Here is a 12,302-nt window from a genome sequence, read left to right as displayed (position 1 = left end):
CGGGTTGAGTTAAGTGGGCCGGTTCAGGATTGTTTTTAAAATTTTTACTGTTGGGCCCGAAACCAAACCGATCCGTTTAACCAAGCCCGAATCTGAACCAGCCCACAACCCGGCTAAATCTCACTGGCCAATTCCGGGTTGACCCGACCCAGCCCACTTGACACCCTTATATGAAATATTGTACGCTTGTTTTCTCGTGTTATGAAATACAAGTCTCATGACTTTTTAGTTCGCAAATTAAACCTTAATTCAAGGGAAATGTTATGGTTTCCAAAATATAAGGAAATCCATAAATTTTCCTTGCTTCAAAAGGTGTATCCTCAAATCTAAAATGTTGAAAACTCCTATAAATATACAATATTATTATGTTCAGCTAATCATTCAAGGCTAATAAAACAACTCAAAGAAAATCAGCCAAAAAAAAAAGCAAAATCTATAAACAAAAAATAATAAATTAACCTTCGTGAAAAAATGAAGGCAAATAAGCTTGTAACAGTATTTCTAATGTGCATGATTGTGTTGTCAGTTGTGCATGTTTCAATGGCTGGGTGCTTTGACAGTTGTGTAAATGAATGCATGCAGAATGGAAGAGGCAAAGATATCTGTGAGAATAATATATGTGATCCCATTTGCCCTGATGAGAGGTCAAAAGGTACCTTTTTTTTTTTAAATGTCTTTGGTTCATATTATTAGTCTATAAAATTTTCGTACAAATTCGTGCATCTCCTAGAAAGCCATTTAATAATTTTAATAATGTGATATAATTATCTAACAACCTTTATTTTCATTTTTCCTATATGTATCTTTGAAAATATACAATTTACTAATTGGGAGCTTCTAAGGTAAATATAAAAAATGTTCTTATATTTTAAATATCAAATATTATAAATAAGTTCAATTTATCAGAAAACTATTGGTTACAGTTGGGACCGGATGAGCATTTGTTTATTAGTTGGTGGACTTGAAATACTATTCAAACTATTTTTATTTTTAACATAATTTTTTGTTTTCTATTTTACAGAACAAACGAATAATCTCGAGCCTTGAAATGAATAAAAGATTCGAGGAATCACCTCTGGCGGAAGATAAGACAATACAAAGAACAAAGCAGTGGAATTCATTTTATAATCAATTCATTCATTACTTATCTTTCAGCTGCCATTTTTTTGTATAAACTAAATAAAAATTACACTTTGGTTTAACTTTTTTAATTAAATATTATTGTCTTCTGTGAGTTATTGTCCAAAGTCATATTTTATTAAAAAGGTACAAATAACAATATGTAATTGACCCATAATATCCTTCAAATATTGAATGAATTTTATACTTTTTTATATTAATCTTTCATAATTTAGAGTATTTTGCGTGATAATTCTTACGTTATTATTAGTCAATATACAACTAGGTAGAGTGTCCAGTGCCTAATAACATAAATTACAATCAAATAATAAAGACTTACCAAAATCCAAATAACCAAAAAGGAAGCAAACAACTAAAAGACTAGGTAGAATGAAACAAGTTAAGATGAAATAGCAGCTTTTATTAGCCTTTGGCCAAAGTAATATTGAAGCACATCCAAACTATCATCAAATTGTCATCACCCAAACCTCATTGCGAGTAGCACCTACACTAACCCACCAATTAGAGAATCATCTAATCCAAATACTCAATACCAACACTAAACCGATTTAAACAAAATAAAACAAATTTATATATATATATATTATATAATGTCCCTTTCATCGTTACGGAGAAGTCTAGTGTACAAAAAATTAGGCTACAATTTTTCTTGAATTGAAAGTTAGAAATTTCAGGTTAGACTAACCTTAGCTAAAATTTGAGTAAGGTATGATCTACGATAATCCAGGAATGAATTAGGTAGATGTGAAAAGATTTAAAATGATTTTATGTTAGCTAAGATAATATGGAATTCATAGGACCTTTTAAAAGTGAATTTGGATTTGTAGAACTCTCAATCTCAAACTTAACGTAAAAAATTTAGTCTAAAAAGTCAAGGTTTGAGAATAAGTTGCAAAAAATGCAAAACTGAAAGCAATCCTGAGTTTCTGCCTTGCCTTGCCACATCTGTTATAGCAGGTAGCATGTTGCTATGACTGCGTTGCTATAGCAAGAAAATTTCAAATATAGCGGGAGTCGAAGTTGGTCAATACCGACATAGTGGGATATGGGCACCATAGTGGTATGTACACGCATTTACGTAGAAAAATACTGAAAAATGTTTTATTGTTTCAAAACTCATTTTGCGAAGGGCAAGGGTGATTTTGGAAAATTTCATGATATAGTCTATATCAAAGAAATATGACGACATATCCTTCTGTCAAAGCATCTAACAAACTTGAAACATAACGCATACTATCCATTCACTTAACAAAATCAGAATATACACTTCTGCACCTCATAAAAAAACATGAAATAATTGATGGAATATAAATTGAAGTAGGATACACCCTTGTGGTAAGGCCCTTCCCCGGATCCTGCGTATAGTGGGAGCTTTAGTGCACCGAGATGCCCTTTTTTTTTTTTTTTTTTTTTTTTTTATATATATATAAATTGAAGTAGATTTGGCTGGCTCACTTGGTGAGCTCCCTTACTTTCACGGTTGAGGTGAAAGGTTCAAACCCATCAGTAGCATTAGCATTCCTTTCCCCCTCCCCCTCCCCTAATGTGATAACTTATTTTTAAGAAGTGGATGTTCAAGGAAAAAGACCAAATGGTTAGACATAATGCTTCTTTGTAATCCTAAAAAAAGTTCAATGGCTCTTCATTCTCTAACAGAATACAAAAATTAATGATGTTAAAATCTCAAGATCACGTGATAAGGCATATCCAATCACTAATTGCATATCTAGAGCGAAAATTATGTTTTCATATCGAAATCCTTTTTTCACAACAACAACAACAACATTCCAGTGTAATCCCACAAGTTGGGTCTTGGGAAGGTAGAACGTACACAAACCTCACCTCGATAGACCCTGAAACTAACTGGTACCTGCCAAACAGTCCAAAAGAGGGAAGCACATATGGCAACAATCACAATACAAATTAATCAAAATGAAAAGCACTACCCAATGTGTAGAAGGATCTTTTCCTTTGACATCTCCTCATTTGCAAATGATACTCAATGTGAAAACAGTAGAGCCATGACATTGATTTCTGAATTGAAAAAAGTGGATTTCGTATTACGTTGGCTCTTCCCTTCTTTTAGCAAGTTCTGGACCACTTGGCAGCAAATTGTAATATTGTGATGCTTGTTATTCTTCTTTTCAACAGGTATCAATTTCAAGGTTACTGTAGCAACCAGTGTTGCAGCACCAGTTAAGACATTGAGCAGTCATAGTTTCTAGCTAAATAGGGTAGTATTTGTAAGTGTGTATAAGAATTGAGTGATACAACTTGAAAAATCAGTATAAAGTATCCAGTTATCTGAGGTGCATTATGGTAATCTTTGACCATAAGATTGATATCTGTTATATAAGATATAAGGTAGAGAAGGTGAAAAACTAATTCATCAAAAAGAAAATATAAGCTTGGAAAGCGGGTTAAATCACAGTTACTTGAAAAAATTAGTACATACATGAAAGCAGGCGTGGGATTACTTCAGTAGTAATGTTTAAAGTTCGAAGTCATCACTCACTCGAAAATTAAATGTAAAGCAACACCATGTTTTTAAAATTCAGTTATTGTGTTTGCCTCTAAGATGTTGTCCACTTTCATTTATAAGTAGTAATAAACAACCCATAACTCAACAACATTGACGTATCTATGTCTCTTATGTCCATTTTAGTCAAGAAGGTATCCAAATGTAAATTGAATGTTAGGAATAAAAATATTTTGATACGCAGCAAAAATATTACGCGATAGCCTTCTGAATGATTTCATCATATACTATGTTAGATGTAGAATGATCATCATGACTAGTTGTTGTAGATGGTCGAACGAGTAACTTCACACAATTTGAATTCTTTGCTCTGGATAAGGCAACATAAAAATGACCATGCGAAAATACAGATTCTCGTAGATAAATTTCAACAAAATCTAAAATTTGACCTTGTGCTTTGTTTATAGTCATAGCAGAACACAAGTTCGTTCCTTATTTGTAGAGGACCCATCAATAAATAAATTTGATAATTTCACCAACTAATTGAGAAAAAAATATCTCAACATCTAATAGTATCCAAAAGAGGAAAAAACTCAAGGAAGATCCAATTCAAAAAACACAGAAAATAACACACATAAAACTAAAACTCAAGAATATTTTGCAAGGATAATAGGAAAAACAGAAAAATTTACCTGTGAGGTTGGCTATTAATTAAGAATTTCATCAATTAATGAAGAAAAAAATACCTCAACATCTAATAGTAGCACAAAGAAGAAAAACCCAATTGATAAAACTCAAGAAAACCCCAATTCAGAGAGCATAGAAAACAACATACACATCAACCTAAAACTCAAGAATATTTTATAAGGATAATAGAAAAAACAGGAAAATTTACCAGTGGGTTCGCTATAAATTAACCTATTGAAATTATTGATCTTTCCATTTTTGTTACATAATAAAATAATAGTTTGTTCCAACTAGTTTTTAATTTCAGCCATCATCGCCAGTTAGACATTTCATCCCAAAATTTTATTCTATAATCATTTCAAAAATTGTAAAATATCTATTATTCCATGGAAGGTTAAAAGCAGCAGTGTAAAATATTTTTACTCACCTGATAGCGACAGAAGAAACCCTCAACTGAGTAGTAATATCAACAACCCAAAATGGAAAATCTGCTAATTAGGAAATAGCCGGATGAAGATGATGAGAAATTGAGAAGAAAAAAGAGGAATGATATGGCATACAGATGACAAAGAAATGATACGGCATACACAGGCGGTGTGCAAGAAATATCTAGTACAATCACGTGTTGTTGAATAGATAGGCCACAGAATAGCAAAATTTCGAAAATACCCTCGAACGACTATAAGGGTGTGTTTGGTATGATGGAAAATGTTTTTCATTGAAAATAAGTTGATTTTCTATTATTTTCTCATGTTTGGTTGGTGGGTGGAAAATATTTTATGGTATTTGGTTGGTGAATTTCTAAAAAATGTTTTTAGTTGTTTGATTGGTGAGAGAAAAAAATATTTTTTGAAAAATATTACTAAACAATTAACTAGTATATCAGATAACTCAACATCCTGTCGGAACTAATTTAAGCATAGCAAATAATATTAATATTGAGTATCAAAATATTACAAGACGCTAAAATTTAAGCAACTATTACTTACATAATTCAAGCTTCCTAATCAATTCTCATAAATGCACAAAAGAGAAAAGTTTGGAAGCAAATACACGATACATTATCAAAAATAAAAGAAAAGAGAGAAGTTTGAAAGCAAATACATGATACATTATCAAAAACAAAAGCGTGCGAATAATAGTTGCTTCCAAATCCTATGAAGCTAACCCAACCAATAGGTGTCACTATTGTTGTTGCTTGAATCGTTCCAACCACATCTTACGAATATTTTAATTTTTGATCATGAATGCCTTAGCTAAAGTGTCGCTTTACACCAAATAATCAAAAGCATCACTGGGAAACTCTTCATTATAACCTTCCATTGCCATAACTTCTTCATGCAACTTTGTCACAGCTAGACGACTATCAACCATTCTACTGATTGCCGTTGCCACTTCTACAAACTTTATTGATATATCACCTACGACATCTTGCACCTCAAAAGAACGTTTTCTTTTACTACTTGCCTTAACGTGAGAAGCTTCGATTACTTGCACATCCTTTTCGATGGATGGTCCTTCAAGGTCATTATCATTATCTTTCTCAGAAAAACTATCAAAATCTATATCTTCAAATGATTTAGCACAATCTTCCCTAGCCCGATCTTTTTCACACACAAGAGACATTTCGTCAAACATTTTAATTTTTTTTGTTGATGAACTTGTCATGATTGGAATATACCTACAATACAAAGGTTAGAGAAAATTTGATCTCAAATTTATTTGATTCTAATAGATTAATGTAACATAAACAGACCGTTACAAGAAGAAATAGCCTTACGTATTTAATTAAGAAAATGCAATACACATTTTCAATCAGATAATAGTAAAGTGAGACGTGTACAAAAGCTAATAGCAAACAATTCTCTCTCTATACAAATTCCCTCAACATATGGAGACACTAAGCAAAAATTTAAGTGTTAGCTTAAAGGAGCCATTTGAAGAAGCTGTTAACTAGACCAGCTTTGCCAGCATTTTGCAGCTCTTTCAAACCAACAGAATCAAATGTTCCATTAATGAAAGGGGAGAAAAAAAGTAGAGTTATATAAGAAGGAATATTCAACTTTTTAAGAGTCATTCCTAGTTCAAATTTTCAGGCCATACTTTTCCATACTTTTAAGAGACATTTGTTTCTAACAATTCCTTTTCCTGGGATTCATGGATAAGGCATTCTTGGCCTATTCCAAACCTCCACCTTCATCAAATGCTCAACAAAGGTGAAGAATCTTTTATGAAAAACAATGCAACCAAATATTCTTCTATAGTTTTTTTATTTTATAATCGTGGTGTTTGGGCTAGCGCAAACTCTTATTTAGATAACTAGTAACTCGGTTCATCAAGACTTAGATGGATGAATAGAAATCACTTATGTCTATGTTGTATTGAGATTTGGTTATATTAGTTATGAAATGATCATACAGATTCAATTTTTCACTAGTAAATAAATTTAAAAAGATTAAGTGGGATGGTAAATGTTAAAGATTATTTCTTGAATTCTTTATTTTTTGCCATTTTGCAGCTCTTTTTATTTGTGGTTATGAGACAAATGTATGGACTTTCTTGTTTTCCAGGTTGTTCTGTGGGTTGAATGACATATACTGCACTATTCAGGACACTTAATAATAGCTACAGTCAAAGAATCATCTTCTCTCTTTCAAGCACAAAGAGTTCTACAATAGAGATGGCACAATATATGGATATGGAACCCAACCTAGCTATGGTTATTTAAATCCTTAACTGAGGGGTTTTATAAAACAGTGAACAAGAGCATGGTCACATACGAACCTAATCAATATGATAAAAACAAGAAGCTGTGATTATGTATTTTCCTTTGGGTGACAAGGGAGACTGTCGAACAGAGGGGAAGGCCCTAAGCACTTTATTTCGTGATCGATACACCAAGTCTGGCTCAATGTGTAGTTAATGACCCCAGCAAAAATAGAGACCATATACAACCTTCAAAAGCTTCATCTTAGCACTAAGATCTATAAAGTTCTTGTTATGGTCTAACGTTAACTAGAGGAAAATGTCATGTCTTTTTAGAACAACTAGTTGGTCAGCAGAACGAGAATATTTAATTTGAGAAGGAGAGATAATTTTCCCCTATTTAGTCAAGTTGAGTTGCTATTTTGTAGATTACCTGCATATCCTTAGGTAATGGAAATAAATGGTCCGTATGATCTAGATGCATAACTTTCTTGAATGCGATTTTTACACATCAAAATCACAAACATTCTTGCGTACACTCTACCCTCCCCAAACCCCGCGTTGTGGAACTAAACTTGGTATGTTATTGTTGTTGATTATTATCTATATTTCTATGGTGCAGGTAAACAATCACAAGGCAATTTTATGACTTTATTTACCATTCATAATGTACAAATTTGAAAACTTTATCTTGAAATTCCAGGTATAAATCAAGAAACAGCTAAAAGAGATCTACAAGCCTTTATTGAAACAAATCATCCCCAAAATTTTTAATTTTTATCATAAAACTGTACAAAGAACTGGATAAAAAAGAAGCCCATGACCCTTTATCTCTTAAAAAGAGCATAGAAACTAGAAAAAAGAGCAAACATGGATATCCAATAGTAATTTTTTCATATCAACAAGATGAATCAAAAAGCCAAGAAAGAAAAAATTGTTGAGGACAAAAATAAATGGAAAGAAAGAAATACGGTACCTAAGAGTAGCTTGAATCCACTGCTAATTGCTCAATTAACTCACAATAACTTATCAATTTTCATTGAAAGTTAAACAAAAAGTTTAATTTTTGAACAAAATTGAACTCAAATCAGAAACCCAAACAAGCAAAAGAAAAAAAATTGAAGAAATTTTTGACCAAGCATCGTAGAAGGAATTAGTTATGAAACATACCTTCGAAACTCTTGCAATGGGGAGAATAGAGAGACAGGAGAAAACCCTAACATTGAAAACCGCAATGAAATTTGTTGTAATGCTAGCTCAATTTTGTTTGAGATGGAGATGGAGATGGAGATGGAGAAGAGGGGTGGGGGTGGAGTAAAAGCGTTGTATTTTCTTCCCTTGACTGATCAGGGAAGTCATTTTCCCACAAATAAAAGAAAATAAACCCTCTTGAAAAATATTTTCTGAATATTTTAATATAACCAAACAAAGAAAAATGAGAAAATATTTTTCAGAAAACATTTTCCATCATACCAAACACACCCTAAGTTCCTCAATATTTTCTCTTCTAATCTAATATAGATATAGATATATAGAGTAATTCAACATGAACAATTCCTTTGTCGTCAATATGTCCAACAATTACTATCCTCAGCGACTAGGTATCTATAACCTCCTTTAACAAGTAATTTGTATTTGGTATATGAAAGAAACTAAAATCATTTCCCGCAAAATAATAAAACTGATTGTACTAAAATTAGTTACTATTTCTTGTGACTCAAATTATACGTCATGATTTTTAAAATAAAGGTTTACAAATTATTTGTTGTTTTCAAATGTCAAGATAAAATTATTTATTTATTTTATTTTATCGTTAACAGTCCTGTGTCCTGAGCTGAGGGTCTATCAGAAATAGCCTCTCTACTTCTTTGAAGCCTATGGTAAAGACTGTGTACATCTTACCCTCCTCATACCCCACTATGTGAGACTACACTAAATTTGTTGTTGATGTTGTTTATTTTATCCTTAACAGTAATTATTCTTGAAGATTACAAAAATTTTAATAGTGTAAACATTTAATGAAGTAATATAATATCTTAAGACATAAATAGGGATAAAATAATTTTTAAAAACTCTCATAAACACTAAAGATATTTTGAGATAGGGGAAGTAGTACCTTTTGTCTTAGAAAAACTATTGATCATGTAAAATCACAGAAATTTAAATTTCTCTAACTAAAAAGAAATAAATAAGGGCAACCTTGTCAACCCCTAGATTTTCTTTTGGTGGTGAAGATTTATTTCTCCCTCTATTCCGCCTTATATGATCTGACTTGTTGTTTTCTATATATTAATATTTTGATAAATTATTTTTTTAAGTTTTAAATTTGGTTATTAGTATTTACGTAGATATTTAATGATAAAGATTATATTAAAAAGAATAATAAATTTATTTTGATGTGATAAAAGTAATAAATAAAAAGATTTTTTTGTATAAGGGACAAGTTTAAAAAAATGAATGACGTGTTTGAATAGTTTCCAAAGAATAACATATGAAATATTGAACACTTGTTTTCACCTGTTGTGAAATACAAGTCTCCATGACTTTTTAATTTGCAAATTAAACCTTAATTCAAGGGAAATGTCATAGTTTCCAAAATATAAGGAAATCCATGAATTTTCCTTGCTTCAAGCTAGGTGTATCATCAAATCTTAAAATGTTGAAAACTCCTATAAATATACAATATCATTATGTTCAGCTAATCATTCAAGGCTAATAATACAACTCAAAGAAAATCAGCCAAAAAAAAAGCAAAATCTATAAACAAAAAATAAAAAAATTAACCTTCGTGAAAAAATGAAGGCAAATAAGCTTGTAACAGTATTTTTAATGTGCATGATGTGTAGTCAGTTGTGCATGTCTCCACGGCTGGGTGCTTTGACAGTTGTGTAAAAGAATGCATGCAGAATGGCAGAGGCAAAGATTTCTGTGAGAATAATAAATGTGATCCCATTTGCCCTGATGAGAGGTCAAAAGGTACCTTTTTTTTTTCAATGTCTTTTGTTCATATTATTAGTCTTTAAGATTTTTGTGCAACTTCGTGCAGGCTCCTTGAAAGCCATTTAATAATTTTAATAATATGATATAATTATCTAACAATCCTTATTTTCATTTTTCCCACATGTCTCTTTGAAAATATACAATTTACTAATTGGGAGCTTCTAAGGTAAATATAAAACATGTTCTTATATTTTAAATATCAAATATTATAAAATAAGGTCAATTTATCAGAAAACTATAAAAAGGTACCTTTTCATTTTCTTTGGTTCATAGTATTAGTCTTTAAGATTTTTGTGCTACTTCGTGCACCTCCTAGAAAGCCATTTAATAATTTTAATAATATGATATAATTATCTATCATTTTTCCTATATGTCTCTTTGAAAATATACAATTTACTAATTAGGAGCTTCTAAGGTAAATACAAAAAATGTTCTTATATTTTAAATATCAAATATTATAAAATAAGTTCAATTTATCAGAGAACTATAGGTTATAGATGGGACCGGATGAGCATTTGTTTATTAGTTGGTGGACTTGAAATAATATTCAAACTATTTTTATTTTTAACATTATTTTTTGTTTACTATTTTACAGAAGCAACGAATAATCTCAAGCCTTGAACTGAATCAAAGATTCGAGGAATAATCACCTCTGGCTAGGGGTGTCAAGTGGACCGGCCCAACCCGGCCCGATCCGGCCCTAGTACCTAATCCGGCTCGGATTGACCCGGTCCGGTAAGTCCTAGGGTTTTAGAGTTTCAGGTCTCAGGCCGGTTATTTTTTTAAAATGGGTCCAGCTAATTTGGCCCGGATCAAGTCCTGTCCAGGCTTGCCGGTTAACCGGCCCGATCCGACCTGGAAAAATTAAAAAAAAAAAAGATATGGATTTTAGGCCAAATTAGCCGTTGGCCCAACGGCTATATAGTCGTTTTTGGGTCCAAACGGCTTGTTTGGGCCCATTTATTAAAAAAATAAAAAATTTTAAAAATATTTTTTAATCCCAAAAAAAAATCTATAAATACCCTACAACTTCAAATCATTTTTCACACAATTTTTCACTCTGTCAAATCTCATTCTCTCTCAAATCTCAATTCTCAATTCACAAATATTCAGTATATTTAATTTCTTATAGTGTTCACTTTAATTTTTTAATTTTTCGTTTACAAAGTACGAGCGGACGTTTCTAAAGTCGCAATCTTCGGATACTTCCAAAATTTGGTATGGTCGTTCCATCTCTTACGTTTAATTTTTATTTATTGTATTAATTGTTTAATATTTAATTTTATTATATTTGTGTATTTTGAATATTTTTAGTTTAATTTAATTTATATTATGGATAAATTAAGAAACCTCGCTACTAAAGGTGTTAAAATTTTTTGTCCCGGAAGCGGTAGTGGTAGTAAAAAGAGAATTACTAGTGGTAGAGTTAGTTCAAGTAGTAGATATACCCGTGTGCCTTCGCCTCCGGTACCGCTTGGTACACCTTTTGAGGAAGAAATAGGTGTAGGTGCTCATGATATGGATTATGTAGAAGCTCAGGAAAATTACGGTATAGAAGAAGAAAATGAAGTAGATGCTGTTAATTTAGACGAAGATAATGAAAATATTGTTGAGACACCCGCAGTAGGAGATGCTAACGTTAGATCTGAATCAGTTAATCTCCCTTCCCGTCCTCCCAGTGCCCCAAAACCTCGTAAAAGAACTAGTATTGCATGACAATTTTTTGAACGTATATCAGATATTGAGGTGCAATGCAATATTTGTCAACAAATATATAAGCATAGAAGTGGAGGCAAGCAAGGGGGTACGGGTACGTTAATGAGACATATAGCTGAAGATCACAAAAGAGAGTTAAATATTGCAAAAGGTGGTGGGGATGTTGGTGGGTCAACGCAAATTAGAATGGACCCAGCAACCGGTGTAGCAAAGAAGTATAATAAATTGAAGGACAGGGAAGAAATAGCTAAAATGGTAGCTGTGGGTTGTTTGCCTTTTAGTTTTCCTTCTTCTGATACCTTTATTCGTTATATACAACAATTTATAATCCTATGTTTAATGGTATTCCTAGAACTACTTGTCGGTTTGATATTTTTAGACTCTATTCACAATATTATTTTTATTTATCAACATTGTTAAAAAATATTCAATGTAGATTGTCCCTAACTTCTGATCTTGGTCGTGCTGTAAATAAAAATGATTATTTAACCGTTACTTGTCATTGGATGGATAGTAATTTCGTGATGCAAAAACGTATTCTTGCTTTTTTATATGATGAAGATCGTAAACATAC

General features: G+C 31.7%; 1 protein-coding gene and 2 long non-coding RNA genes across 3 annotated transcripts in view; 1 reads left to right on the top strand and 2 right to left on the bottom strand.

Annotated features, from left to right (window-relative positions):
• Positions 1–2,560: 2,560 nt before the first annotated feature.
• LOC107864139 lies at positions 2,561–4,971 on the bottom strand. Its single transcript, XR_001672576.2, has 2 exons — positions 4,734–4,971; positions 2,561–3,485 (listed from the first exon to the last, which is right to left on the bottom strand). It is a non-coding gene; the product is annotated as an uncharacterized LOC107864139 (long non-coding RNA).
• Positions 4,972–5,215: 244 nt separating this feature from the next.
• On the bottom strand, positions 5,216–8,413 carry LOC124897037. The gene is made up of 2 exons (XM_047409181.1): positions 8,183–8,413; positions 5,216–5,987 (listed from the first exon to the last, which is right to left on the bottom strand). The coding sequence occupies exons 1-2, from the start codon at positions 8,233–8,235 to the stop codon at positions 5,576–5,578; spliced, it is 465 nt and encodes a 154-aa protein (XP_047265137.1). The 5' UTR covers positions 8,236–8,413; the 3' UTR covers positions 5,216–5,575.
• A 1,303-nt stretch (positions 8,414–9,716) lies between these two features.
• Positions 9,717–12,302, top strand: part of LOC124897036 — a 7,162-nt gene continuing 4,576 nt past the window's right edge. The window contains exons 1-2 of the long non-coding RNA XR_007053470.1: positions 9,717–9,988; positions 10,608–10,747. This is a non-coding gene — a long non-coding RNA (uncharacterized LOC124897036). The remainder of the gene's footprint in view (positions 9,989–10,607; positions 10,748–12,302) is intronic.

This window comes from Capsicum annuum, chromosome 3 (genome assembly GCF_002878395.1).
Source record: "Capsicum annuum cultivar UCD-10X-F1 chromosome 3, UCD10Xv1.1, whole genome shotgun sequence".
Classification (NCBI taxonomy): Eukaryota; Viridiplantae; Streptophyta; class Magnoliopsida; order Solanales; family Solanaceae; genus Capsicum; species Capsicum annuum.
Note: the sequence above shows the minus strand (reverse complement) of the source record. Positions and strands in the feature narration are given on the sequence as shown.